General features: G+C 51.0%; 2 protein-coding genes across 7 annotated transcripts in view; one reads left to right on the top strand and one right to left on the bottom strand.

The window, feature by feature from the left end:
• Positions 1 to 7888, top strand: part of Mcrs1 (microspherule protein 1) — an 11654-nt gene extending 3766 nt beyond the window's left edge. For both annotated transcript variants that reach the window (XM_090325319.1, XM_090325326.1), the window contains 12 exons: positions 206 to 344; positions 925 to 1086; positions 1211 to 1320; positions 2188 to 2296; positions 2489 to 2627; positions 5875 to 5950; positions 6237 to 6265; positions 6393 to 6485; positions 6636 to 6718; positions 6871 to 6958; positions 7224 to 7351; positions 7462 to 7888. In XM_090325319.1, the coding sequence (XP_090181445.1) occupies positions 206 to 344; positions 925 to 1086; positions 1211 to 1320; positions 2188 to 2296; positions 2489 to 2627; positions 5875 to 5950; positions 6237 to 6265; positions 6393 to 6485; positions 6636 to 6718; positions 6871 to 6958; positions 7224 to 7351; positions 7462 to 7548 (1243 nt within the window). In that variant the 3' untranslated portion in view covers positions 7549 to 7888. The remainder of the gene's footprint in view (positions 1 to 205; positions 345 to 924; positions 1087 to 1210; positions 1321 to 2187; positions 2297 to 2488; positions 2628 to 5874; positions 5951 to 6236; positions 6266 to 6392; positions 6486 to 6635; positions 6719 to 6870; positions 6959 to 7223; positions 7352 to 7461) is intronic.
• Kcnh3 (potassium voltage-gated channel subfamily H member 3) lies at positions 7879 to 26500 on the bottom strand. Of its 5 annotated transcripts, none has more exons than XM_090325269.1 (15): positions 26046 to 26500; positions 24429 to 24662; positions 23888 to 24022; positions 22530 to 22663; positions 21889 to 22132; positions 20881 to 21038; positions 20584 to 20791; positions 16544 to 16825; positions 15804 to 16003; positions 15156 to 15405; positions 12818 to 13035; positions 10840 to 11171; positions 10212 to 10318; positions 8879 to 8985; positions 7879 to 8780 (listed from the first exon to the last, which is right to left on the bottom strand). In XM_090325269.1, the coding sequence occupies exons 1-15, from the start codon at positions 26119 to 26121 to the stop codon at positions 8187 to 8189; spliced, it is 3279 nt and encodes a 1092-aa protein (XP_090181395.1). In that variant the 5' UTR covers positions 26122 to 26500; the 3' UTR covers positions 7879 to 8186. The 5 variants fall into 5 exon arrangements, with proteins under 5 accessions (XP_090181395.1, XP_090181413.1, XP_090181405.1 ...); XM_090325287.1 differs by having other exon boundaries at positions 8879 to 8955; XM_090325279.1 differs by having other exon boundaries at positions 23915 to 24022.

Below are 26500 nucleotides of genomic sequence, written 5' to 3'. Positions count from 1 at the left end.
GAAGTCTGGGTGTATAGTCCGCTGTCATCTCAGAGGGCCAGCATGGGACTGTTCCATGCTCACTGAGCTAGACTCTGGTGGAAGGTGAAAACAGTGGGACAAGTCAGCTACTGTAGTATCCCGTTCTGTCTGGAAGCTGGGGCATACAAGTGGGTACCAGGGTAGGGTGGGGTACAGATGACTGACTACACAGGACCCTCTACAGGTTCATCAAGAGGAAGAAGTTTGATGATGAGCTGGTGGAGAGCAGTCTGGCGAAGTCCTCTACCCGGGCGAAAGGAACCAGTGGGGTAGAACCAGGACGTTGTTCTGGGAGTGAGCCCTCCTCCAGTGAGAAGAAGAAGGTGAGGAACTGGGAGGGGCGGCTGGGAGGAGGGGAGAGCACTAGATTTTGTTTTCCCAGATCCTTTGCCAGCTGCCAAGAGCCCTGCAGAGGAGGCTATGAGGATTGTTCTGCCCCAGCCCCCACCCTAAATCCCTCCCTCCCTTCTCTTGCTACTCCCTTTCTGCTGCACCCACTACCCTGCCAGTGCATCCTGTATCACATTCCGTGTGGGAGGCAGGGAGCATGCATCTATTCTGGGAACAGACAGCTTGTTCCCAGCTTTGCAGGGTGTAAAAATAACCCCCAGGTGGCATTGCTCTGGCCCAGACACTGCATCAGCAAGAGTGTTTTCCTGGTATCATCCCCACCCACTCTCCATTCTGGGGTTGAGGGTACCACCAGCAAAGAGAAGACCCCATATGGTCAAGGATTATGTCAGTGTAATTTAGTGGGGGATGGATATTGGAAAGCCAAGCTCTCTGCCTTGCTTCCTGTTGGCTGAGACTGTGGCTGCCACACAATACATAAAACTCTAGGCCTATAGCCCCAGCCACCCTGATGCCAGCTTTGAGTCTATTGCAATCCTGTCCTGTGCCCAGGTATCAAAGGCCCCTAGCAACACTCCTATGCCACCCAGCCCTGCCCCAGCCCCTGGACTCACCAAACGAGTGAAGAAAAGCAAACAACCACTTCAGGTTACCAAGGATCTGGGTCGCTGGAAACCTGCAGATGACCTCTTGCTCATCAATGCTGTCTTGCAGGTAATGGTTCCATTATAAGATTAGGGTCCTCTTCTCTAGTTTAGCCCAGCAGAGCACTAGGGGTGACATGGGAAGGGCTTATATGAATGCTGAAATTGGAACCACCCCCTCTGGGGCCTTGCAGACCAATGACCTGACGTCTGTTCACCTGGGTGTGAAGTTCAGCTGCCGCTTCACCCTTCGGGAAGTCCAGGAGCGCTGGTACGCTCTGCTCTACGATCCTGTTATCTCCAAGTGAGTGGGGTTGGCTCCACCATGAGTAAGTACTGGGGTTACAAGGATTTGGCTGCTGGTACAGGAGGGCCAAACTGTACCAGGGCCAAGGGAGGGGCTTGAGAGTCAGCAAGATGGGGTCTGGCATTGGGAGAATTTGAGGACTAGACAGGCTTCACAGGGAAGCTCCTTCCTGCCTCCAGCTCCACTAATCCTGGCTTGCTGCCAGAAGTAGGAGAGTCTGGAAGCAGAGAAGTGTCTGAGAGAGAAAGCCCACACAAGTGCTAGGAGCAGCTCTAGTTCTACCACGTTGTGACTTTAGGCAGGTCACCATCTAACCTTTCCACACTGGCCTCCCACAGTTTTTTCCTCATAGGTTGAGAACACCAAGTCCCCTTCTAGCTTTAACAGCCAGAGTTTCAAATATGCCATGCACACATACTCTACACTCTTCCTTCTCCTCAAGTCACTTAGTTTAATATCTTCAAAACTTTGTTGGATGCTGAACACCCATCTTCTACTCCCCCACAGACTCCTACACCACTTAAGCTGTAGCCCCGATAGACTGGGAATTAGGCTGGCTTCAGCTTGGCAAGCAGGCGGTGTAGGTAGTTACTAGTGGGTGTCAGCTTTAGCCAAGTAAGGAGACAGCGAGGAAGCAGCATCTAGCCTCAGATATGCCTCAGGACTGGGATTTAGAGAGCATAGGAGCCTCTTTCCTGAGTTGCCTACTTGTTCATTTGTCTCATGGTATGCACTAAAACTTGGGCTCTCCTATTGGGGACCCAACATCTAGATTCTGGATCTCAAAAGTCTATAGGGTGTGAGAAAGTAGAAAGGTTGTTTGAGAGCTGTCTTGAATCCTGCCCTGTTTCTTCTTGTGCCCAGACTAGCCTGCCAGGCCATGAGGCAGCTGCACCCAGAGGCCATTGCAGCCATCCAGAGCAAAGCCCTGTTTAGCAAAGCTGAAGAGCAGCTGCTGAGTAAAGTGGGATCGGTAAGGCGGAGGACTAGGGCACTCCCTGCAATTGTAACGGCAGGACAGGACCTTTTGTAAAAGGCCTCAGGAGCATTCTAGTGCCTGTTGTTTCTTCCAGCTCAAGTGGAGGCCTGAGGCAGTGGGAAAGGTGGGAAAGCAGAGGTGGGAATGAGAAAGTCCAGACACATACAGAATGTCTCTCACCTCCAGACCAGCCAGCCCACCTTGGAGACTTTCCAGGACTTGTTGCACAGACACCCTGATGCCTTCTACCTGGCCCGTACCGCCAAGGCTCTACAGGCCCACTGGCAGCTCATGAAGCAGTATTATCTGCTGGAGGACCAGACAGGTAAAATCCCAGGAGCTGGCACAGTGAGCAGGCAGGCATGAATTGTTCTGGGCATAGCTTTTTTCAAGTGTCCTGCAGCAGTCATCAGTCGCTTCACTTTGCAGCAGAAACTATTTTGGTCTAGAAGGGAAGGAGCGACAGTCCAAACTGCCTAATGGCTTGGGCCGAAAGTCCAGAGTGGTCTACCATATCTTTTTTATTTGCAAGTCCTAGGACTTGAACTCTGGGCCTGGCACTGTCCTTGAGCTTCTTTGTTTTCTCAAGGCTAGCATTCTATCACTTGAGCTAGAGCTCTACTTCTAGCTTTTTACTGATTAATTGGAAATAAGTCTCATGGACTTTCTTGCCCAGGCTGGCTTCTAACCAAAATCTTCAGATCTCAGCCTCTTAAGTAGCTAAGATCATGAGCCACCGGTGCCTAGCCCATATCTTTAAAAAAAAATTTTCTTGAAAAATATATAGAGTATAGAGTGCTTGCCTAGCATGCACCAAGACCCAGGTTCGATTCCTCGGTATCACATACATAGAAAAAAAAAAAAGCCAGAAATGGTGCTGTGGCTCAAGTGGTAGAGCTCTAGCCTTGAGAAAGTCCAAGGACAGTGCTCAGACCCTGAGCTCAAGCCCAGGACTGGCAAAAAAAAAAAAAAAAAAAAGTATAGTGTGTGTGTGTGTACATGGGTGTGTAGAAAATACTATGAACACAGGGCTTTGCTCTCACTAGGCACATGCTCTACTGCTTGAGTCACATTCAGTTCTGTTTGCTCTGGTTATTATTCCTGCCTCAGGCATGGGACTGAACTGTGGTCCTGCTATTTATACTTCCCACCATAGCTGGGATGACAGGTGCATGGACTTCTCTGTCCACACTGGCCTGGATTTGTGATTCTTTCCAATTTCCATCTATATATTTTGGCACACCTGCCAGCTCTTGGTTGAGATGGGATCTCCTGAACTTTTCAACTAGGCCAGGCTCCATCTATGATCCTCCAGGTCTCTGCCTCTTGAGTAGCTAGGATGATAGGTACAAGCCACTGCTGCCTAGCCTAGTATATTCTCTCTCTCTCTCTTTCTCTCTCTCTCTCTCTCTCTCTCTCTCTCTCTCTCTCTCTCTCTCTCTCTCTCTCTCTCTCTCTCTCTCTCTTTTTGCCAGTCCTGCTGCATGAACTTAGAGCCTGAGCCCTCACCTTGGGCTTTCTCAAGGCTAGAGCTCTACCACTTGAGCCACAGCACCACTTCCGGCTTTTTCTGTGTATATGGTACCAAGGAATTGAACCCAAGTCTTCACACCTGCTAAGCAAGCACTCTACCATTAGGCCAAATTCCTGACCCCAACTAGAATATTCTTTTTTTTTTTTTTTTCTTCCAGTCCTGGGCTTGAGCTCAGGGCCTGAGCACTGTCTTTGGACTTTCTCAAGGTTAGAGCTCTACCACTTGAGCCTCAACACCACTTACAGCTTTTTTCTATGCATGTGGTACCCAGGAATTGAACCCGGGTCTTCGTGCATGCTAGGCAAGCACTCTACCACTAGGCCAAACTCCCGGCCCTAGAATATTCTTTATGGATAACATTCAGATAAAATGTGCAAGTCTCCGTGTCTGTTTACCTTTCCCCTCCCCCCGAAGATAATAACCTCTTTTTCTAAGCTTTCTTGCCTGTTGCTGTCTGTTCTTCCTCCTCTTTTCCCACCATGAAGTCCATACTGTCCAGCAGCCCTCAGGCTGTCATTGAGACTTCACTTTCCCTAGGGGCTGGGATGTCTCTGCTGCCCCTCTACTTTCACCAGCCAACACTTGAAAGCAGGCTGGGTAAACTGCAGAAACCCTGCAGTGAGATTCTGAAACCCACAGTACAGTCCCACTCTTCCTGCCTCAGTGCCACTGCCTGCTCCATTGCACATCGTTTTTCACACCATTCTGAAAATTAAGCTTCAGCTATGCCCTTCACCCTGCTCCCAAGATCCTGTAGCTTCTGATTAGGAAAGATCTTCCTACACACAGGGACTTTGGCCTAGTAGTAGAGTGCTTGCCTAGCATGCACTAAGATTCTTGTTTCTTCAGTACCACATATATAGAAAAAAGCCAGAAGTGGTGCTGGGCTCAAGTGGTAGAGCTCTAGCCTTGAGAAAGTCCAAGGACAGTGCTCAGGCCCTGAGCTCAAGCCCAGGACTGGCAAAAAAAAGAAAGAAAAAAAAGAAAAGAGAAAAAGATCTTTCTACAGAAGGATTATAGAAAATCTGCCTTCTGCCTCACAGAGGGAGGTCCCACTTTCCCCCTAAGGACCTCTGGTTTTTGTGGTCTAGAGCCACCCACTTCATTCTTGCAGCTTCTTGAATGCTGCTGCTTCTCCAGCTGCAGCCATCATTTCAAGGGGAATGTTCACTGGATGAATTTATTTTTACTGCTAAAGCTGGCCCCTTTATCACTATTTTGGAAGTTATTTTGTTAACTGAAAGCTTTATCTTAAAGGTTATTTTTTTTTTCCTCCATGGATCTCTATATGTGGAGATTTAGTTTTTCCTTTGCTGTTTAGAACTGGAAGCCCCTGGGACCTGGTGTTCTGCAAACTGGCTAGTCAGTTGCATATTAGGCTCAAGATTTCAGGTGGCCCTGAAGGAGAGCCCCCACTCATCTCCCACACAGTCTTACCTAAGAGGCACAGTAAAAGGAGCATGTATGGCTCCTGTGTAGCTCCTTCCCTTAGCTGTCACTGCAGTCCCAGTACAACTGGCCTAAAGGTTTAAGTTTTCATTCTCAGATTCTGGGCACGCTAGGCCTTTTGTATGCTCACAGGAAATTAAAAAAAAAAAAAGCAGTTCATGAAACAGTATTTATCCTGAACATATTCAGTGGTCTCTAATATTCACTGAACAATGGTGACTTGAGGCGGGACAGCTCAGCATAGCAGGAAAGGCTGAGTGTAAAATTTGAATGCTAGCTGTGCTCGAAGTAGAGTCAGATGGTTTAACCCACTCTCCTGAAACTCTTTCCGCATCTGTAAAATGGGGCTAAGTGTAGTATCTCCCTTGCTCTCAGTGAAAAGCTATAATGCAGAGTCTTTGACATAGTTGCAAGAGTCAGTTTTAATTTCTTTTCACGGATAAAACCACCGCCTCTGCTCTGAGCTGAGTAAGTGCAGGATGCATTGTACCAAATCAGGACCACACTTCTTTCCAGCTGTGGCTCTTTCTGCTCAGCAGCTAGGGCTAGACTAGGACCCTTAACGCTCACCTCTCTGTTGTTCGTTCAGTGCAGCCACTGCCCAAGGGGGACCAAGTGCTGAACTTCTCTGATGCAGAGGACCTGATTGACGACAGTAAACTCAAGTGAGTAGCTAGGACTGAGAGTGGGATGGAGAAGTGCATGGTTAGTTTGTAGGGCAGCCAGGCTGCCCTACAGCTGGCTCAGCCTCACATTACAGCTGCAGTGCTCAGGGTCACTGTCATACCCTCTCCCATGGGAACCACTTAGGTTTGCTGTCTTCCCCCTATCCTCACCCAACCCTGGAGAAGATGGTTCAGCCAAGGCCCAGCAACTTTCTGGGCCGCTTGGTTGAGGGGGATTCAGGGATGCTGAGAAGTATGGGCCTGATTTATCCTTCTCATACCTCAGGGACATGCGAGATGAGGTTCTGGAGCATGGTGAGTGCACGCTGGTGGGGCAGAGGGGAGGTGCAGGCTCCTTCTGGAGTGGAGAGGACCAGTATCAGTACGAGATGCTGGTGGCCTCGGAGTATCTTCCTTATCCCTCCACCTTACCTCACCTCAGAGCTGACAGTGGCTGATCGACGCCAGAAGAGAGAGATCCGGCAGCTGGAACAGGAGCTGCATAAGTGGCAGGTGCTAGTGGACAGCATCACAGGTGAGGTGGCCTGGGCCCTTGCAGGTGCGCCCTTCAGCATCCTTCAGCTTATCCCAGGCCCCAACTCCTGTCACTCATCAACCTTTCCTGTTCCCTGCCTTTTCACCCATGCCTTCACATGGCCCTTTCCTAACCCTGGTGTTCCCCCAGGCATGAGCTCTCCAGACTTTGACAACCAGACACTGGCAGTGCTGCGGGGCCGCATGGTGCGATACCTGATGCGCTCACGAGAGGTGAGGCAGCCCCTCCTGGCCCTTCCGGACCCATGCGTCCCTCCTCTGGCACAGTCCTTTGTCTAGTCCTTGGTTCCTCCTCTCTGTCTGGCTGGATGGACCTCCACACTCTATTGCTCAGGGCCCAGCCCTCACTTGCCTCATTTCTCCAGATCACACTGGGCAGAGCTACCAAGGATAACCAGATTGATGTGGACTTGTCTCTGGAAGGTCCAGCCTGGAAGATCTCCCGCAAGCAAGGTAGCTCCCCCATCCGACTGTCCAGTGAGAATTCATCTTGAGGTGTGTAGCCAGCGTCTGGCTGCCCTTTCCTGTCCTGAGACTTGGAGTCTGAGGGGAACCCACCTGGACCAGTTGAGGCAACTGAAGGAGATGGTCCTTAACTTGGGAGTCCTAAGTGTCTTCTTGCTGCCACTGTCTCTAGAAAGCAGAGAGGCTTTTGGAAGCTTCTAGATATCTCCTGGCTTTCTGTGTTCCATCATCCTTTTTCCTGTCTACCCCACAGGTGTCATCAAGCTGAAGAACAATGGAGACTTCTTTATTGCCAATGAGGGCCGACGGCCCATCTATATTGATGGTCGGCCTGTGCTATGTGGCTCCAAGTGGCGCCTCAGTAACAACTCTGTGGTGGAGGTGAGTTGGGAGGGAGGTGGAGAGGCCTGGGTTACTACCCTGGAGTGTGGCAAGCTGGTGTATGGTCCTGTTCCTACTTTTATCTTGAGCCATTTCTCTCCTCCACCCAGATTGCCAGTCTGCGCTTTGTCTTCCTCATCAACCAGGACCTCATCGCCCTTATCCGGGCGGAGGCTGCCAAGATCACACCACAGTGAGAAGTGGTAGTGGGAACTGGGGTTCTCTCCAGCCTCAGGTTTCCTTGTCATTCCAGCCCTTGAGCTGGGAACTCAGGCTTCTGGAAAACCCTTCTGCCCAGAGTGGATCGTGGGAGGTCCAACTATTAGCCCATTGATTTGAGCTTTGAGGCAGGGTAGGCTGGCCATGGGAAGCCAGGAGAGGCTGGAACCCTTATGCCTCCCTAGAGCCCGAGCCTCCCTGCCTCTCCCCATTGCTGTCCTCACTCCTCTCTCCAGTGGACTGGCTTCACACTTGTCCTTTTTTGTTTTTGTCTTTGGAGTTTTTTTTGTAAATAAAATGTACCCGAGTTCCAAAGTACTTTTTTATTTTTTTAATGTAAAAAAATGTAAGGACAGGTAGAGACGGGGGCACATGCAAGGGACAGCAGAGCTCCTCCTTATCCTCTGCCTGCAGCACAGGATGAGGTGGTCAGCAAAGCAGGCAGAGGGGCCCAGAAGTAGGACCTGTGAACCCCAGGCCTGGGGACTCCTCAAAGCCCCCGCATACCCTTGAGATCCAGTGCCAAGCCCTCTTCTCCAATGTCTTGAGCCATTGATTAGCTTAGAGTCCTGAGGTTGGGCAGGTACAAGTGTCTGCACTGAGCTTGGGCTAGCAGTCAGACCCCTGTGCCTTCTTCCTGGGTCCACTGGACTGTGCCAGGACCGTGGCAGCCAATAAGCACCATCTCTAGACTGTGAGAATCCCAGGGCAAGGCCTGGCTACCAGTCCCTGGGGGGGGCTCTCCAGTGCTGGCAGCCTCAGCCTGGCTTACTGGCTCTGGGGGCCCAGTCCTAGTCCCTTCCTCAGGAGGAGGTGAGGCCGGGGTGCTGGGCTCAGAACACAGTTCTGTAGAGCAAGGGGGCTCCGATTCTGAGGTGGAGGTCCATAAAGTGGATCGAGGCCAAGGGGAGCTCTGGGATGCTGGGGGACCCCAGGGCCAGGGTGCCATGAGGGGAGGGGGCCCTGAGTGAGCATGGGGCCAGGTCCCACTTAAGACGGAGCCAGCTGATGGCTGCAGGCAGTAGGAGGATGCTCCAGTGTCCACACGCAGAGGCTGCAGGAGCCCAGACACGCTGGCTGGGCATGGCCCCTCTCCTGATGCTGGAGGACAGGGGCCTTCCCCCTGGGGCACCAACGCGAGCTGTACAGCCTGTCTGAGTGACTGCAGCCCTTCCCGCATCTGCAGCACTTGCTCAGACAGTTCCATCACCTTCAAAGTGGGGAGGAGGTGAGGCCAGTGTGTCAGCCATTCCATGGCATAGCAGCCCTTGCCCTTCCCCTCCCTGCCCTTGAGCAGCCCTCACCCACCGCCTTCTGCAGCTTGTCCAGTGTGTCTGTGCTCCTCGCCTCAGTGGGTCCAAGTGGAACTGTAAGCAGGCCACTTTCTGTGGAGAGTGTAGGCTTATCGACCAGGCCTGGTACAAGACAGGTAGTGTGGGATCTAGGCCCTGGTCACATTAACCAGGCAGGACCAGACTCCAGCAGCAGCTCCCTTCTGCTGCCAAGGGTAAGAAACCCCCTCCCAGAAGCCCAGAGTCACAACACTCAGCACTCTCCTCCCTTGGCAAGTTGTTCTTTGTTTCGTCCCTTGTTCTGTCTTGCAGGGAGATGGACATTCCTGGGAGCTCTTTGTCCACTTCTTAGGCTGCCTGGCCCAGAGAACCAGTTTCAACTCTAGTTGTGCTAATAGTTTTATACTTCTTTTTTTTTTTTTTAAGTGCAACCTTGGGTTTGTTGCCCCTAGTCTCCTTTTCCATTTTTCTTTTTTTTTTTGGTAAGTCATGGAGCTGAAACTCTGGGCGCTGTCCCTGAGCTCTTCAGCTCAAGGCTAGCACTCTACCCTTTAAGCCACAGGGTCACTTCTGGTTTTCTGGTGGTTAACTGGAGATGAGAATCTCATGGACTTCCATGCCCAGGTTGGCTTTGAACCACTATCAGATCTCAGTCTCCTGAGTAGCTAGGATTATAGGCGTGAGACACCAGTGCCTACCTCCATTATTATTATTATTATTATTATTATTATTATTATTATTATTATTATTATTATTATTTTGCCAGTCCTGGGGCTTGAACTCAGGGCTTGAATACTGTCCTTGGGCTTTCTCAAGGCTAGCACTCTACCACTAGAGCCACAGCACCACTTCCAGCTTTTTCCTATGTGATACCTAGGAATGGAACCCGGTCTTTGTGCATGCTAGGCAAACACTCTACGACTAGGCCAAACTCCCGGCCCCTGGCTCCATTATTTTTGAGGTAGAGTTTCAATTTAGGCCCTGCTCAGACTGCTGCTACTTGTGCTGAGGATAACCTGTACAGCCCTGTATGCAGCTGTTGGTTGAGATGGAGTCTTGGGAGCTTTTCTGCCTGGGCTGGCCTCACCACATCCTAAGTAACTAGGATTAATGCTTGTGCCACCTTCTGACTTATATACTCTGACTCAACACGTACAACATAAAGCTTGGCTAGAAATGTCAAGTTCAACAGCCAGAAAACATACCTGATCCTAAGCTGGGCTTACCACCCAACCCTCATGCAAACAATACAGATGTGGGTGAGGGTACCAGGCCTCCAAGCTACTTGCTGCCTGCCAGCTTCTCTAAAATGGCCCCCCCACCAATATACTCTACCCCCAAGCCCATACCTGGTCCAGGGGAGGGGCTGCTGCTACATTCTGGGCCAGATTGACCCACTCGGAAAGAGAACTTGGGTTGGTCAGAGCCACAGCCATCTTCAATGCCATCTACAACCCTGTGGACCCAATCAAATAAAACAACAAATGAGTGGACAGGTAACTTGTGGTACTATAGGGGACAAGATGCTTTAGTGTCCACACATGGAGGCACCAGTGGCTCAGAGAACCTGAAGCTCCCAAGAAAAAGCTAATGCCTAGTTTCATGTTTGCATTTTAGCTCAGGAAACAAGTTTTAAGTACAAAACTCCAAGAGTTCAGAACAGGGTAAACTTTACACCACCAGGGAATGGAACATTCTGGAAGAACTCCTGGAGAAAGCAAGCTTGGACCATGCAGGCTGGGAAGAGTTACAATGGAAGAATGGAGTTGGGTGCAGAGGTGCACACCTGTGATCCCAGTACTCAGGAGACCAAGGCAGGAGGAGTAGAGTTCAAGGCCAGCCTAGGCTACATAGCCAGACTGTCTCAAAAAAAAAAAAAAAATGTGTAGTAGTGAAATGGGATGCAGGGCCCAGGCTCAGAGTGGGGCCTCCACATTATCACCACCATCCTGCCACGGAGGTTCAGGGCCTGCTCACCTGGGGCTCAGATCCGGGGGTACATTCCATGGCATGGGGGGCAACTGCAGCCCCTCCAGTTTCCGTGGGTGAGAAGCAGGCCTAGCCTCAGCCTTCAAAGCCCCTGCCCTGCTTGGCCTCCCTCTGCCTCCTAAACGAGGTCGGGGTGCCATTCGACGTGGAGATAGCAGCTTAGCAGCTGAGGATGAAGAGGTGCATCCAGGGGACAGGAGGGGGCTGGAGGGCTCATCTGCTGGGGCAGGGGAGGCTGTGGGACCCTGCTCCCCATCCGTCTCCTTCTCTTCCAGTGTAGACATGAGGGTGTTGTCGCCACTCAGGGAGCTGGTATCCACCTGGTGATAGTGAGGGACAGGGAATTGATGTGGATGGCCTCGGCTGTGTCCCAGTCACCTCCCCTGGTAAGGCCTAGGGTGCCCTAGAACAAACAAGCCGTCTTCACTAAACAAAATAACCAATTACTGTAACAGGAGGGGTGGAGAAACCTTTTTTGCCAAGACCATTTGGATATCAGTAGCATCATGAAAGATCATAAAATTATCAGTTCAAGTAGAGAGGTTATGGAGAGCTGATGAGAATGGCTTCACCGGCCTGCACAGCCTGTGGGCTGGAAGTTCCACACCTCTGCTAGAGCAAAGGCCTGGGCAGGGAAGCTGATCCATATTATTGTTGCCATCGTGAAGCTACCAAGCTCTGAAGGCCTTAGCTGTCCCTCAATATTCCACCCAACTGCGGACATACCATTCCTATTCTTGGTTCTTCGGGATAGCAAAATTATCCAAGAGAACGCAAAACTAAAACGCCATTTGGGGCCAGCTGCTGGTGGCTCGTACCTGTAATCCTAGCTGCACAGGAGCCTAAGATCTAAGGATGGGGTTCAAACCCAGTCTGGGCATGTAAGTCAGTGAGACTCTGTCTCCAATTAGCCATCAAAAAAAGCTAGAAGTGGAGGTATGGCTCCAGTGGTAGAGTTGTTTTGTTGTAGCAAAAAAAGCTCAGAGACAGCTCTCAGACCTTGAATTCAAGCTCCAAGACGGCAATAACAAAAATACCTACCACCAAAAAGCCTGAAGTAGAGCTGTTGCCAAAGGTGTTAGAATACCATTCTTGAGTGATAAAGCTAAGGGACAGTTCTCAGGCCCTCAGTTTAAACTCCAGTACCAACACACACACACATACACACACACACACACACACACACACACACACACACACACACACACTCTCTCCCTCTCCCTCTCCCTCTCCCTCTCTCTCCCCCCCCCTGCTTTAGAAGTAATGAGATAATCCAGGAAAACCTCTAGTTTATCAGAACTAGAGCATTTAGCTTCCTTCATCTAAAACTTTGCTCTGAACAGGTCCAGGGTGTCTCAGACAGGGTGGCTGTGAGGGGCATCTGAGAAGGATGGCTAAGCACAGCTGGGATAGCTTTTAAAAGGCAATGTGGCTGAGTGCTGGTGACTCATGCTTGTTCAAAGCCAACACAGAAAGGAAAGTCTGGGAGACTCTTAGCTTCAATTAATCATCAAAAGAGCCAGGAGCATAGCCTAGTGGTAGAGTTCTTGCCTAGCATGCATGAAACCCAGGTTCGATTACTTAGTACCACACACAGAAAAAAGTCAGAAGTGGTGCTGTGGCTCAAGTGGCAGAGTGCTAGCCTTGAGCAAAAAATGTCCAAGGCCTTGAGTTCCAGCCCTAGGACTGGCAAAAAATAGTCAAAAGTGGAGTGTTGGCTTAAGTAGTAGAGCACTACTCTTGAGTAAGAAGAGCTTAGGAAGCACACTAAGGCCTTAAGTTCAAGCCCCTGGACTGGTACCAAAAAAATAAAGTTAAATAAAGCAGTGTGTGGATGTGAAAGGACGAATGTGGGCCTCTGCCCTGGGAGGAGGGGGCACTTTCATAGCATGCTATGCTTTTCCTATCCCTAGCTTCATCAGCTCCATCACCCCAGCTTCTCCATACACGTACCCACCACCCTCACCTCCGCAGAGCCTCCTCCAGCACCTAGGTTGTAGCTTAGCTCCCCTCGGAGGCCACGGCTAAAGCGTGGGGCAAACTCAGGATACAGTGCGAGGCTCTCATGCAGCCCAGCCAGCTGCAGACACTGCAGGACACAGTATGTCAGACCCTTGACATCCGCATTGGCCTTTACCACTTGCTCCCGCTGGGGCAGCTCACAGCCAATCAGATCGCCCTTTCCTGGGGAGAGAAAGTAGAGATCAGCAAACCCTGACCTTTAGTTGCTGAGAAAGGAGAGGTAGACCACCCATCTCCCAATATGAAGCTTTCAAGGGACAGGAAGAAGCAGAGAGACTCAGGTCATGGCCTAATTCCTGCTCCATGCCTCACTGGCTTTGGGTGAAGCTTTGAGATCTGGATTCTCAAAAATATCCAGGACCAACTTCCCCAACTACGTCTGGTACCAAAACTTCCACATCTTAGTTCCTAGACAGAACAGTCATCAGTTCTAATGGTTCAAAAATAGTCTGTTGGCTTCCCTGCGATCCCACCATACCACTCCTGGAAATCTATCCTGAACATCATAATCCAGGACATGATAAGGACACCTGCTCAGCCATGTTCATCTCTGCACTCTTCACAATAGCCAAGCAATGGAAGCAATCCAGATGCCCTACTGCAGATAAATGGATACAAAAAAAAATGTGGAATATATATACAATGGAATTCTACATAGCCAACAGACAAGATAAAATAATGGCATTCGCTGGGAAGTGGATGAAATTAGAGTGAATCATGTTGAATGAGATAAGTCAAGACCAAAGGAACAAAAGGCACATGGTATCCTTAATATGTGGATATTAGATCCAAACAGTACAAGAGCGAGGACTCAATATTCGGGTACCCAAGGTTATGGACATGGTTTTGGAGATATAAACATAACTACAGAGACATAAAAATCTATGATGAGCTATATACTCTACAGACATAATGTCATATAGATTGATATGTATCTATGACATACAAACCCTCAGCTTAATTTTAATTATGTTCTAAAATCTATGTGCCAGTGATTGTATATAGAGATTCCCTTCTTGAATACTTGTTAAACATGACATTTGAAATATGATGTAAAAAAATCAATGTTAATAAAATCTTAAAAAAATAGTCTGTCAAAGTGGTGCTGTGGCTCAAGGTGTAGAGATGTAGCCTTGAGCTGAAGAGTTCAGGGACAGTGCCAAGACCCAGAGTTCAAGTCCTACAACTGACCAAAAAAAAAAAAAAGAAAAAAATAGTCTATCAATTAAGTTAGTCAATCTCTCAGGCACCATCTCAACTTTTTTTCACTGTAGTATCTATAGGAGACCTCAAAATTTGATTTTGATTTTGGCTTAGCACCCATGGCCCATACATGTAATCCTAGCTACCAAGGAGGCTGAGATCTGAGGATAGTTGTTCAAAGCTGAGACTCTTTTTTTTTTTTTTTTTTTTTTTTTGCCAGTCCTGGGCTTGAGCTCAGGGCCTGAGCACTGTCCTTGGACTTTCTCAAGGCTAGAGCTCTACCACTTGAGCCTCAGCACCACTTCTGGCTTTTTTTTTTTTAATGTATGTAGTACCGAGGAATCGAACCCGGGTCTTCATGCATGCTAGGCAAGCACTTCAACCTCTAGGCCAAACTCCCGGCCCCAAAGCTGAGACTCTTATTTCCAATTAATTAATCACAGAAAAAGCTGGAAGTGGAGCTGTGGTTTAAGTGGTAGAGCACTAGCCTTGAGCAAAAGAAGTTCAAGGTCAGCACCCATGCTTGGAGTTTAAGACCCAGAACAGGCAAAAAAAATAAAAATAAGCAAAAAATTAATCTGAGCCACCATGCCATTTCTAGCTTTTTTTCTATGTATGTGGTACTGAGGAATTGAACCTGGGCTTGTGTGCATACTAGGCAAGCACTCTACCACTAGGCTAAACTCCACCCCTGCCCCAGCTCTTTTTTTTTCTTTTGTTTTGTTTTTTTTGTCAGTCATAGAGCTTGAACTCTAAGCCTAGGTGGTGTCCCTGAACTCTACAACTTGAACCACCGCACCAGTTCCTCTTTTTTTTTTTGGTAGTTTTATGGAGGTAAGAGTGTCACAAACTTTCCTTCCCATTTTGAACTATGTTCTTCAGATCTCAGCCTCCTGAATACCTAGGATTTCAGGCATGAGCCACCAGCACCCTGTGATTTCCATCTTCACAGGGAGTATTGCTTCTATTGCCCCCCTCATACACTGAGTTCTCTTAAGACTGTCTTCAACATTCTGCTAATCAGAGGCATGTCCCCCATCCATACACGAGCCCTTGTGCCCTCTATGACCCACACGAACCTAGAATGGCAAGCACAGTGCCGCCCTTGAGCACCTCCATGGAGCCAGAGCAAACAAAGTAGAGGGCCTGGAGAGCATCGCCTTGGTGGATGAGGTACTCGCCAGGTGTGCAGAAAGCAGGCCGCAGAGCTAGGGACAGTGCCCGCAGGCAGCCTCGGCTTGCAGCCTCAAACAGTGGCAACTGCAAGACCTCCTTGTGCAGGTGCATGGCGATGTCTGCACGAAGCTCATCTGGGAGGCTCTGCAGCAGCTGCAGGTAAGCAGGCAGGGAGAGTTGTGGATGGCAGAAGAGCAAACCCCTCCAGCCAGTCCTGTCTATACCCTGGCCAGCTTCAGGAGCAAGGAGAGCCCCACAGCCTTCTGTACGTCAGTTGGTACAGGCTGAAGGCCCCCAGGGGGGCCTGCCTCAATATCCCTCACAGTCCTTTAGTCTCCTTGAACTGCCCTTTTCCTCCTCCATGCTTCAGGCTCACACATCGGGGAGCACCGATAGAGCTCACAGACCCTGACCCCTGCTGCTGTTCTACCAGAGAGATGGAAGCAGGGAGCCAAAACTGCTTTCCTCCACTACCCCACTCCTGATCTTTTCAGCTAAGTATGAACCCTTCCAGAGAGCAAAGGTGGAAGTGCCAGGAGGCCCCAGCACACCTCAGTGGTGTCGATGCCATTGTTCACTGCCCATGTGGCCTGGAAGTACTCCAGCATGCGCTGCTTGAGGGGCTTAGGGATGCGATGGATGCGGATGTAGTCGCGCAGGTCACGGGTGCGGCTGTGGTACAGAAAGCGGCGGGCGTACATGCGCTGGATGATGGCCGTCACGTTCCCAAATACTACAGCGTGCATCAGGGCTAGGGAGGATGGCAAGAAGGTCACCTACGGGCCTTTTAGAAACTGGCTTGGTGCCAGGCGTCAGTGGCTCACGCCTGTAAGTCCTAACTAACTCAGGAGGCTGAGGCCTGAGGATCAAGATTCCAGGCCAGCCTGGCCTATGAGATTCTTATCTCCAATTAACTTTCCAAACAGCCATAAGCAGAGCTGTGTGTCAAGTGGTAGAGTACCATCTTTGAGCAAAGAGGCTCAGAGACAGCATCCAGGCCTGGAGTTCAAGTCATAGGATACACGCACGCACACGCGCGTACACACACACACACACACACACACACACACACACGACTCTGGCTTGGCAAATCCTGGTGCCATTCTGAACACACCTGTCCTCTGCTTCCTCTTTCCCCTCACATTTCTAGGCAGGGCACTTGAGCCCTGTGTAGCCAGGTGTCTCTCCCAGCCCAGGGAAAATCATTTGTTTCAAGGAAGGTGGGAAGGGAAGAGAGCCTGGGTCTATAGGCTAGAAAAGGTCCTTAAAGCCCCGCCCCACTCTGCCTCACCACCAATGAGCATGGTGCAAATGGAGAAGATCTTCTCAGTGTCTGTGTTGGCAGACACATTGCCGAAGCCCACACTGGTGAGGCTGCTCAGTGCGAAGTAGAGGGAGGTGATGTAGGCGCTACGCAGCGATGGGCCACCCAGGAGCTCCAGACTTGTCCCATTGACCTCTGTGCTGCTGCTACTGCAGTTGTCACTCTGCCCAGAGCTGTTCCCTGCAGTAGAGCTCCGGCCCACCAGGTAATAGGGGGTCTCCAGTCGTCGAGCCAATTCCTGCAGCCAGCCTGGGGAGCGGGAAAGAGGCAGGCTTCAGACAGGGCAAGATGGCTGCTCTAAGGGTGCAAGCATCCTAAGGGTGGGAGGCATGAAGATGCCTTCTTATCACATCCCCTCCTCCCCAGCCAGCCCAACGCATTCCTATCCGCAGGACAAGCACAGAGAAGCTGCCTCCCCAGCTCAGCCTTCCTTGTGCTGCAGATGGAACAATGAGACAGCGCCCTTCCTAATTTCAGACACTAATCTCTGGAATGAGCCAGAAGTATGGGATAGTAGAGGGAAAAAGAGATTGGAGAGGAGGATGGTACTGGCTGTATTCTGCCATACACTGACCCCTATGTCTGGATGAATAAAGTCACCTGCTCTTGCAAGCCTCTCCCTTTCACCCTGTTCAGCCTCAACCATCCCCACATCCACACAAACCATCCAATCTCTGTTCAGTACACTCACGAGAATGGGAGCACACACAGATGTGGTAGAGGAGTGCCCGGTACAATCAAGAAACCAACGACACACATGTGAGCATTCGACAGACGCGGCCATGGCCTCTCACACTGAAAAGGCCTATGAACATTTGGGAGACACGATGTCTCGAGGAACTTGAACATGGACACGGGGGCGGGGGGGAAAGCACTTGCACACAGGCTGTGGAAGGTCCCTAGACCTGACGGGTAGGACCCATCAAAAGAGGAAGAGAGGACAGATTGGAACAGAGGGGAAATGCCGCAGGCTGAGGGAGACCCCTGCGCCACACATACCCCCTCATATACCTTCTGTTATCCCCCATATACCTTCTGCTATGTCTTGTGTTCCCCACACCCCTGCTCTCATCCACCCCACTAAGCCAGGAGCTTCCCGTAGACCCCAATGCAGAAGAACATTTGACCCCTATAGGTCAAAAGCTACAAAAGTTCCAGAAGTGCCACACAGGGGGCTGGAACCTAAGTGCTCTCGGCCAGAGCTGAAGGGTTAAAGGACTTCTGCCAAAGGAGACAAACTTGCTTGGTCTCAAGGGAGAAAAAGGGTTTTGATACAGAGAAAACAAGAGAGGATCATTCCTGAGCAGGAAAAGGCAATGAGCCGAATTTGGAAGAAACTTTCATAAAATACCCGAGGTGGGGAGTGTAATGGTAGAAAATGATGAGATAGAGAGGAGGGTGGCAGGGGTTTCTCTTCTTTCAGTCTTGGCCATGAGACCTAAGAACCTTGGAGCTAATGCCAGAATGGAGCCCCTGCATAAGAAGAGTCAGGCTAACCAGAGCTGTTGGGGAAGCCGCAGGTTTTCACAGAGCTGTCTCTTTTAGTATAGTATATTGGAACACTCAGCCCCTCTCCACTGATCTAAGCGGACAATAATTAGGTAAGGAACTCACGCCATAGGCAGTGGAATCAAGGACCAAGGCAAGGAAGCACATAGAGATGCCTCCTAGCAGACAGAGCTGGCAGGCAGCACCCACTCCCAACCTCACCTCCCCACAAAGGCCTGGACTCAAAGGAGGCTGGGCTTTGATAGCAACCCAACTGTGGTACGGGACAGTGTCCCTACAGGCGAAAAGGGCATATGATATGAAGGGCCCAGAAACTCTGTATGTGGACTGGTAGTAGCTCCAAACAGTACTCTGGAACTCAGGGGTGAAGAGTGACAGAATGATCAGGAATCATTCAGCCACTGAGTACCAGTAATCCTAACTACTCAGGAGGCTGAGACCTGAGGATCATGGTTTAAAGCCAGCTGGGGTAGAAAAATCTGTGAGATTCTTGTCTCCAATGTCACTAGAAAACCAGAAGTGGCACTGTGGATCTAAATCATAGTGCATTAGCCTTGGGCAAAAAAGCTCAGGAACAGCATCCAGGCCCTGAGTTCAAGCCCCACAACTGACCAAAAAAAAAAAAAGTCCAGGGCCAAGCAAGTACTCTTACCACTAAGCTATATCGTGGGCATCTTTTATTTTGAAACTAGGTCTCCCAAAGTCTCCTAGGCTGGCCTTGAACTTTCCTGCCTCAGCTTCCCAAGTAGCTGGGAAGGCATTTGATACTGTGTCCTAGAGATACTCTTGCCAATCAGATCAACACACCCGTGCAATGGTGGGAACAAAGAAACCTTGTAAACTCAAGAGCCAGTGTCTGTGCCTATTGTAGGGGGTGAGGTCTAACCTGAACATTAGGTATGCCAGAGAAGCTTGGAAGGGGCAAAGATGAGGTCAGGAAATGTGCTGTCCCCCAGTGGTCTCCTCTACAGACTCCCTCTGGGAAGGACAGGTGACAAGGAGCCAACATCGTGGGAGTGCCCAGGTTTCCACATGCTCAGCAAGTAGAGCTCTCGGGGGAATAGCCAAGTGTGTCCTCTGAGCATCTTCCAGGCTCTGGGCATGTGGCAAGGGGAAAGGATTCACAGGAGCCTTGGTCTTCTGGGGGAACTGATCAGAATGAGTTCCCAAGATTGACCCCACCAAGAAGCAGACCCCAACTGAGGCCACTTGAGTAGGTGGAAACTGTCAGTTACTATTAAGCTGACAGAGCACAGAAGAGCATGGAAATGGCTAGAACAAGATGCTTCTGATAAGGGAAAGGAGGCAAGTAGAGGCATTTCTTTTCTTTTTTGGGGGGTTGGGTGGGGGTCGGTCACGGGCTTGAAGTCTGGGCCTAGGCACTGTCCCTGAGCTCTTCAGCTCAAGGCTACAGCCCTACTCCTTGAGCTACAGTCCCATTTCCCATTTTCTAATGATTAATTGGAGATAAATCTCACTTTCTAGGGGCCAGGACTTTGGCCTAGTGGTAGAGTGCTTGCCTAGCATGCATGAAGACGCAGGTTTGATTCCTCTGTACCACATACATAGAAAAAAGCCTGAAATGGTGCTGGTGCTGAAGTGGTAGAGTTCTAGCCTTGAGAAAGTCCAAGGACAGTGCTCATGCCCTGAGCTCAAGCCCAGGACTGGTTAAAAAAAAAAGTCTCAGGTTCTTTAGTGCCTGAGTGGCTTTGAACCATGGCCCTCAGATCGCAACCTCCTGAGTAGCTAGAATTAGGTGTGAGCCACCGAGCCTGGCAGGAGACATTTCTATAGTATAGAGACATTTCTATAGTATATCTTGGTGGGCTGGCCAGGGACAAAGACAGATGAGAAGGAAAACCTTCAGGAGTCCCTGGGACCTCCTTGAGCTCAGCCTGAGGCTACACCTCACATGGCAACAGGAATGTGGCTGGGATGTTCGGGTGCTATAGCAACTTCACCAAGAACCAAAGTTTGGCCCCAGAAGGTCATCATAACCTTCCGGAGACATTTTGGGTGGAGAGGTGGGGGTGGAAGCCCTCTTAGCAGGAGTTAAGGCTGAGTGGGTGGTGAGCAGAGAGGGAGGAGCTGTAGCAGTGGAGGTGAAATGAAGGAGAGGAAAGATGCTAGCGATGCAGAAAAGGCTGCCTTTTCCACTCAAGGAGGAAGTGGATGCAGATGCTCTAAGGAGATTGATGCGGGTCCCAGGAGACAAGAGTGAGGCTTGGGAAGCCAGAGCAGTAGGAGACAAGCTTGAGAGAAAGTGGCATCAGAGGAAGCTGTGAATGCTGCAGCTTCAGGCCTGTCCTTCACAGCCAGAGCTCAAGGAATGTGAGAAAGGTCGGATCACCAAGAGGACTCCCCAGGAAGCCCATCAAGCTGTCTCCACAGCAGTCACCATATAGTGGTAGCCATCAGACACACGTGCACACCCCTTGTCTGACACTGGCATGGCATGCTCCTCTGGCATGGAAGCTCCCACCCCCTGCCCTCAGTACCAATTTCTGGCAGCTCTGATTCACTGCTCTCAATCTCCCGTTGGCCGATGTAGAACCAGACGCAGGCCACCCAGTGGGCGAGCAGGGCAAATACAGCCATGAGCAGGGTCAGTACCACAGCGCTGTACTGAGAGTACCGGTCGAGCCTGGGTAGCAGGCGCAGCAGGCGCAGCAGGCGCACGGTCTTCAGCAGGTGGGCCCCAAAATACTGAGATGGAGGGAAGGGAGGTTATCTCAGGCCAGCTCTGTGTGTGAGAACCAACCCGAAGCCCACCCACCTGGCCTGGCAATACTGACCACATTGACTTTGAAGGCATGTAGCAGGTCAAAGGGCAGCGCTGCGATGACATCCAGCAGGAACCAGGTGGTGACATAGTGGAGACAAATGGACTTGGGGGCAAATATCACCTGGCCCGATTTAGATACAAATGTGGTGCGGAAATTCAGCACAATATCTGTGGAAAATCCAGGTGGATAAGCAGATCTTTACCATAAGAACCTGCTCAGTGTCAGTGTGTGTGTGTGTGTGTGTGTGTGTGTGTGTGTGTGTTTGGGGCTTGAAGGCGAGGCCTCGGCACTGTCTCCTTTTTGCTCAAGACTGGTACTCTATCACTGGATCCATAGCTCTACCGTTTCTTGGTAGTTAAGTAAGTATCTCATGGACTTTCCTGTCCTGGATGGCTACAAACGGAGATCCTCAGCTCTCAGCCTCCTAAATAGCTAGGTGTGAGCCACCAGTGCCCAGCTTTTGATCAGTTCTTAGCCCTATCACAGGCCCTTTACACACATGACCTGAATTGTCCCAGTAACTCTAGCAGGCACATATTGCTATGCCTACTTTTACAGAAGGAGAAACTGAGGCTTGTAGAAGCTATGACCAGGGTCTTATAACACACTGGAAGCAGAGACATGTTTGGAATTGAAGTCTGATTTTAAAGTTCATGGGTCACTAACAGGAGGCACTGCAGGGTACTAAAGTCATATAGATGGCCCCCCCCCCATCAAAGCCCAAGGGTGCCGGGTGCAGTGGCTCACGCCTGTAATCTTCGCTACTCAGGAGGCTGAGATCTGAGGACCAAGATTCAAAGCCAGCCCAGGCACAAAAGGACCAGAGACTCTTACCTCCAATTAACCTTTAGAAAATGGGAAGTGAGGCTTGGCTCAAAGGCAGGGCAGTAGCCTTGAGCTGAAGAGCTCAGAGACAGCACCCAGGCCATGTTCAAGCCCCATGACCCACAAAAAAAGAAAAAAAATCAGGGTACCTGGGATGGGGTGGGGAGAAGATACCGAACAGAACACACGTACCAAGAATGAAAAGGACCTCCACGGCAAGGTCACAGACACTGGGTGGCCCCCGCGCCGCACTGGGCTCCCGGGCTGTGCTCACACACACACTGTAGGGCACGGTGACAGCCACATAGAGTGTGGCAAGTAGGATGAAGCCATCCCAGGTGGCTCTCAGTGCCCCACAGTGCAGCAGGATAAAGGGTGACTTCCGGATAGCAGCAACTTTGTACTCCGGTAAGTTTGGCTTCTCTCCAAACACTCCCTGAGGGAAACATGGCCAGTCCAGGCAGAGAGGAAAAGGGTGTTGGTAGAAGTTGAGTTTAGACACCAAGCAAGATGGGCATCCTTTTCCTTTCTCTCTGTGCACTCCCAAACAACCCCTGACATAGGCATTAGAGACCCCATTTCAAAGATCGGCAAACTGAGGACTAGGCAAATCAAATGGCTTAGCTGAAGTCAAATAGCTGGCCTTAGGGGGAAGCCAGTATTGAACCAAAACCCATCCAGTCCAAGACTGTGATGGATCAGATGTCATTCCCTGATATTCCCTCACCTTCAGGCTCACCCTGAATGTCGGTAGGGCCTGTGAATTTGGTTTCTTTCCCCATCTACCTTCACCTGCCCCCAAACCCAAACACACACCCTGGTGCTCAATCCACCTTATTGAGCTTGTGCTTGCCCTTGGGCTGCTTCTGCAAGTGACCAGACAGGTGGTAGAGCACAGCCCGGCTCCGCCGCCGGTTGGCATTAAAACCTTTGGCTCCTGCGCGACTGTATCGGCGCCGGCCACCACCTGTAAAAGACAGGCCCATGAAGAGAAAGGGTAGGAGCTCAGATGTAGAACACTAGTTGCTGTCCCATAAAATCAGCCATTCTGGTTCACTGACCATTTTGTCTGTTTAGAGTTGAGGTTTTAGGCATTCCTTACTGGTCAACTTGCCATCCAAAGCAATGGGCAATCTTATGAGGCGCTTATAAACACACTGCCAAGTCTGCTTTCAAGAGGAGAGCATTTGGACCTGGCTAGGCAAGTGAAGATACCTATCAAGAAGGATCTGGAGCAGAGTCTGTGGAGGAGGGGCCCAGGAAAGGGATAGAGAGCTACTAGAAGGATAAGTATGGGAGCTCAGCGGGCCAGGAGCATAGCCTAGTGGTAGAGTGCTCACCTTGCATGCATAAAGCCCTGGGCTTTCCTCCATTACCATACCCAGAAGTATGGGAGCTCAGGGAAGGAGCCCAGGATTCAGGTGCAAGGATTGAAGGGAGATACTGAAGACTAACCTTGTGGGAACAGATAGGGAGAGTACCCCCAGAATCTTTAGAAAGCAAAGAAGCATTGGAGCTGACAACAGCTCTGTAACCTGTTCAGAGACCTATTCTAACCCTTGGAGGATACAGAGGAGAAAGACTATAATAATTTAAAAGAGGGCTTTTCCCAGTTAGATATACCATGGAGATAAGAAGCCACATACATCTGTGCTTAGTCTTACTAAACGGTGGGGAAGGCTGTTCCACAGCACTGTGGAGTTTGCTTATTTATTTATTTATTTATTTTGGTGCAGGTCCTGGGGCTTAAACTTAGGGCCTAGATGCTGTCTCTGAGGTTTTGTGCTCAAGGCTAATGTTCTACCACTTGAACCACAGCTCCACTTCTAGTTTTTCTGGTGTGATTAATTGGAGATAAGAATCTCATGGACTTTCCTGCTGGCTTTGAAATTCAATCCTCAGATCTCAGCCTCCTGAGTAGCTAGGATCACAAAATGAGCCACCAGTACTCAGCTTGGCAAGTTATCTTGGAAATTTCAACTTTGTCTTGACCATACCATGTTAAAAAAGATTCCTACTCCTGGGCATACAGAGACAGAGCAGCATGGGCAACTCAGACAGCCAGAGTAGGACTCAATGAGCATCACAGGGGAGAGAGACTCCAGTCCAGACTGGGTGCCACAGCTTTGCCCAGGCCTGAGGTACCCAATACCCAGCTACAGCAACTAGACCAACACCCACACGCACCCACCTGTCTCCTTCCATTTGTCGGGCCCACCTCGGTTCTTGGTTTCGGTGATGTCCTTATGAGAGACCAAGAAGAGGGCCACCTCCCCCTTCTCATTCTTTATGGGTATCACATCCAGAAGACACCAGAATGGAAGCCCTAGGCACAAAGATATACTCAGTACACTCTCAATCTCAGCCCCGCCTAAGGTGCAAGCCCTCACTCCACTAACATCCTGAGAAAGACACAGCAGGGGAAGGGTTTTAGGGGGAGAGGCATCAGCCTGGATCCATGGAGGCCAGAGCTTGATATAAAGGATAGATGTGCTGTTGAGATGAGGACCAATGGATGGTTTTCTGATGGATGTGGAAAACTGAATGGAGGCTGAAGCTAGGGTGAGGAAGACAGACAGGAAGGGTCTTAGAGAGCAAATGGAGAGAAAGAGGATGGAGAGTGGATGTGTTTGCATGGGCAGATGCGAAGGAAAGGAGGACAGTGAATGGGATGTGTGCCTAGTTGGGGTAACACAGTAAAGGTGAATCAAGCCTATGAGGTGGCCCCTCACCACTTTTCCGGTACAGGATCAGTTCAGCCTTGAATTCTTTGTGTTCATCCAAAGCCTTTCGGATCTGTTGGCGGACCAGCTCACTGGTGTCTGGCCCATAGAGGAAAGAACAGGCACAGCCCCGCTGCATGACCTCAGCCCGGGAGAAGCCCGTGAGGTCACAGAAGCCATCAGAGCAGTAGACCACAGGGAAGAGCCCCGCCACCTGGGCGTTGCCCAGTACGAAGTTACTGTCTGCAAGAGAGCACCTTTCAAATGAGGCATGTATGAGGCACCTTCCCTTCCTAAAGGGTAGGGTCCCTACAGCCAAAGGGTGAGTTTCACAAACCCCAGGACTACTGGGATATGTTGGGCAGTTGTTTAGGGGTGGGCACATCCCCTGTGTGTTAGTGCCCTAACTACACACTTAGGAATGCATCAGCTATGTGAATGCATACCAATGAGTACAGCCCTGCATGGGCATTGTGCCCTAGGACTGTGTCCTAAGTAGCTTGGGTAATGGATGGGTCCAGGGATGCCCAAAGGGCTGTACCACCTACTCTAGGTTCATTTCAGCTCACCCTACTTCTCCCAGGCTCATCTGCCAGCCAGGTAACCAGCTCGACTGGGAGATAACCCAGGCCACTGTCCATCCTGTCTTCTGTGTTTGTACCTTAGCTGGCTGATGGCTCAGGAACCAGCGAATGTAATCAAGAAGCAGTGGGGACTGAACACCAGAACCTGGAGCCAGACATGTATGGGGGGGGGGGGGGGGGGCTGAATCAGCAGGCTGTAAACACCAAGCACTGCTAGCAAAGCAGATGGAGGAGCCCGAAGAGGATAACTCAGTGACAGACTTCCATCCTCTATCATGAACCCAAAACCCTAGAGGACACTAGGTAGCTGTGAAGCCCACCAGGGCTATTAGGGAGGGAGAGAAGAAAGAAGCCCAGTTTTCATTCTTTCATTGTGTTCTAAGCCCCAGAAGACGAGGATGCATATGCTCCAGTCACCTTCTTCAAACTTCCTCAGTCTTGGTAGTGGGGGGGGTCCCTAAGCTCATCTTCTCTGGGGCTGGTTAGGCTCCCCATGACGGGTGTGTTTAGACTGAGAGGAGGGCTTGGACACATGGTATTCTCCTGAGTCCCGCCTACTCTATCTTCCTTTGCAAAAACCTCTTTTCTAAATCTGTATTTTATTTATTTATTTATTTTTTGAGGTCTCTGCGCTGTCGGTGAGCACTGGTGAACACAGTTCAGCCGCCTCCCCCTCCCTTCTCCCCCACCTCCAGGCCGGTTCAAGGGGACAGTCCTAGCAACTGTGCCAGATAGGAGGAAGGGGTGGGTCAGATTGCTGAGGTCCCGGTTCACACCCCCGGGAACAGAGAGCATCCCCCGCCGCCGGCCCTTCACCCAGGGACATCTCCTTCTAGCCCAGTCTCCTCGCCAGGGGCGGTGTTGACCCTGAAGTCTTCGGGGGTGGGGGAAAGGCCGCCTGCCTGGAAGGAGACCGTGGTCCCAGCCCCAGGAGTGCGAGGAAGGGAGGGGAAAGGTGAGGACGCGTGGACGCCGAGCTGTTGGGGTTCCAGGGCTGGTGGGGACTCCTTTCCCAGGGTAAGGGGGCCAGGGTCTGACTCACGCGTGCCGTCGAAGCGCGTGGCGATGGTGTCCAGGAAGGTGTTCTGCGGAGCCAGGAGCCCCCTCATGGCCGGCATCTTAGGCGGCCCAGGCAGTCCACCCCATCCCTCCGGGGCGCGGGGACTCAGCGCCGGGGGAGGGCGCCCGCCTAGGCCGCCCCCCGCCGGGCCCCGCGCCCCCTAGCGCAGCTGTCGGGGGGCACCAGTGCCCAGCCTGGGCTCGCAGGCCCGACCGGCCGCCGGCGCTCGAGGGGGCGTCCGCGCCGTCGGGGCCCGGAGCATGGCGCGCGGCCCCTCGCGCCCTCGCCGCCCACGAAGCTCGGGCTCCCGGCCCCGCAACAGCGGTGTTCTTCGTACCCCCGCCCTGCCGGTGGTTCCCAGCTTCTCTTGCAAGGAGGCTCGAGGCTCCGGGCTCCGGCGCCCGCCGGGACCCCTCTGCAACCTCCGTCTGTCGGGG

Source organism: Megascapheus bottae, chromosome 2 (genome assembly GCF_031878675.1).
Source record: "Megascapheus bottae isolate mThoBot1 chromosome 2, mThoBot2.hap1, whole genome shotgun sequence".
NCBI lineage: Eukaryota > Metazoa > Chordata > Mammalia > Rodentia > Geomyidae > Megascapheus > Megascapheus bottae.
This window is presented reverse-complemented; position numbering and strand designations above follow the sequence as displayed.

Bases quoted from the DNA above. Each gene is read 5' to 3' on its own strand.
- Kcnh3 (XM_090325269.1), bottom strand. From the start codon at position 26,121: ATGCCGGCCATGAGGGGGCTCCTGGCTCCGCAGAACACCTTCCTGGAC. The intron at 24,663-26,045 runs GTGAGTCAGACC...GCTCTCTTGCAG, and splicing joins CACGCGCTTCGACGGCACGC to ACAGTAACTTCGTACTGGGC. The intron at 15,406-15,803 runs GTGTGCTGGGGC...GCTTACCTGCAG, and splicing joins ATGGCATCGACACCACTGAG to CTGCTGCAGAGCCTCCCAGA.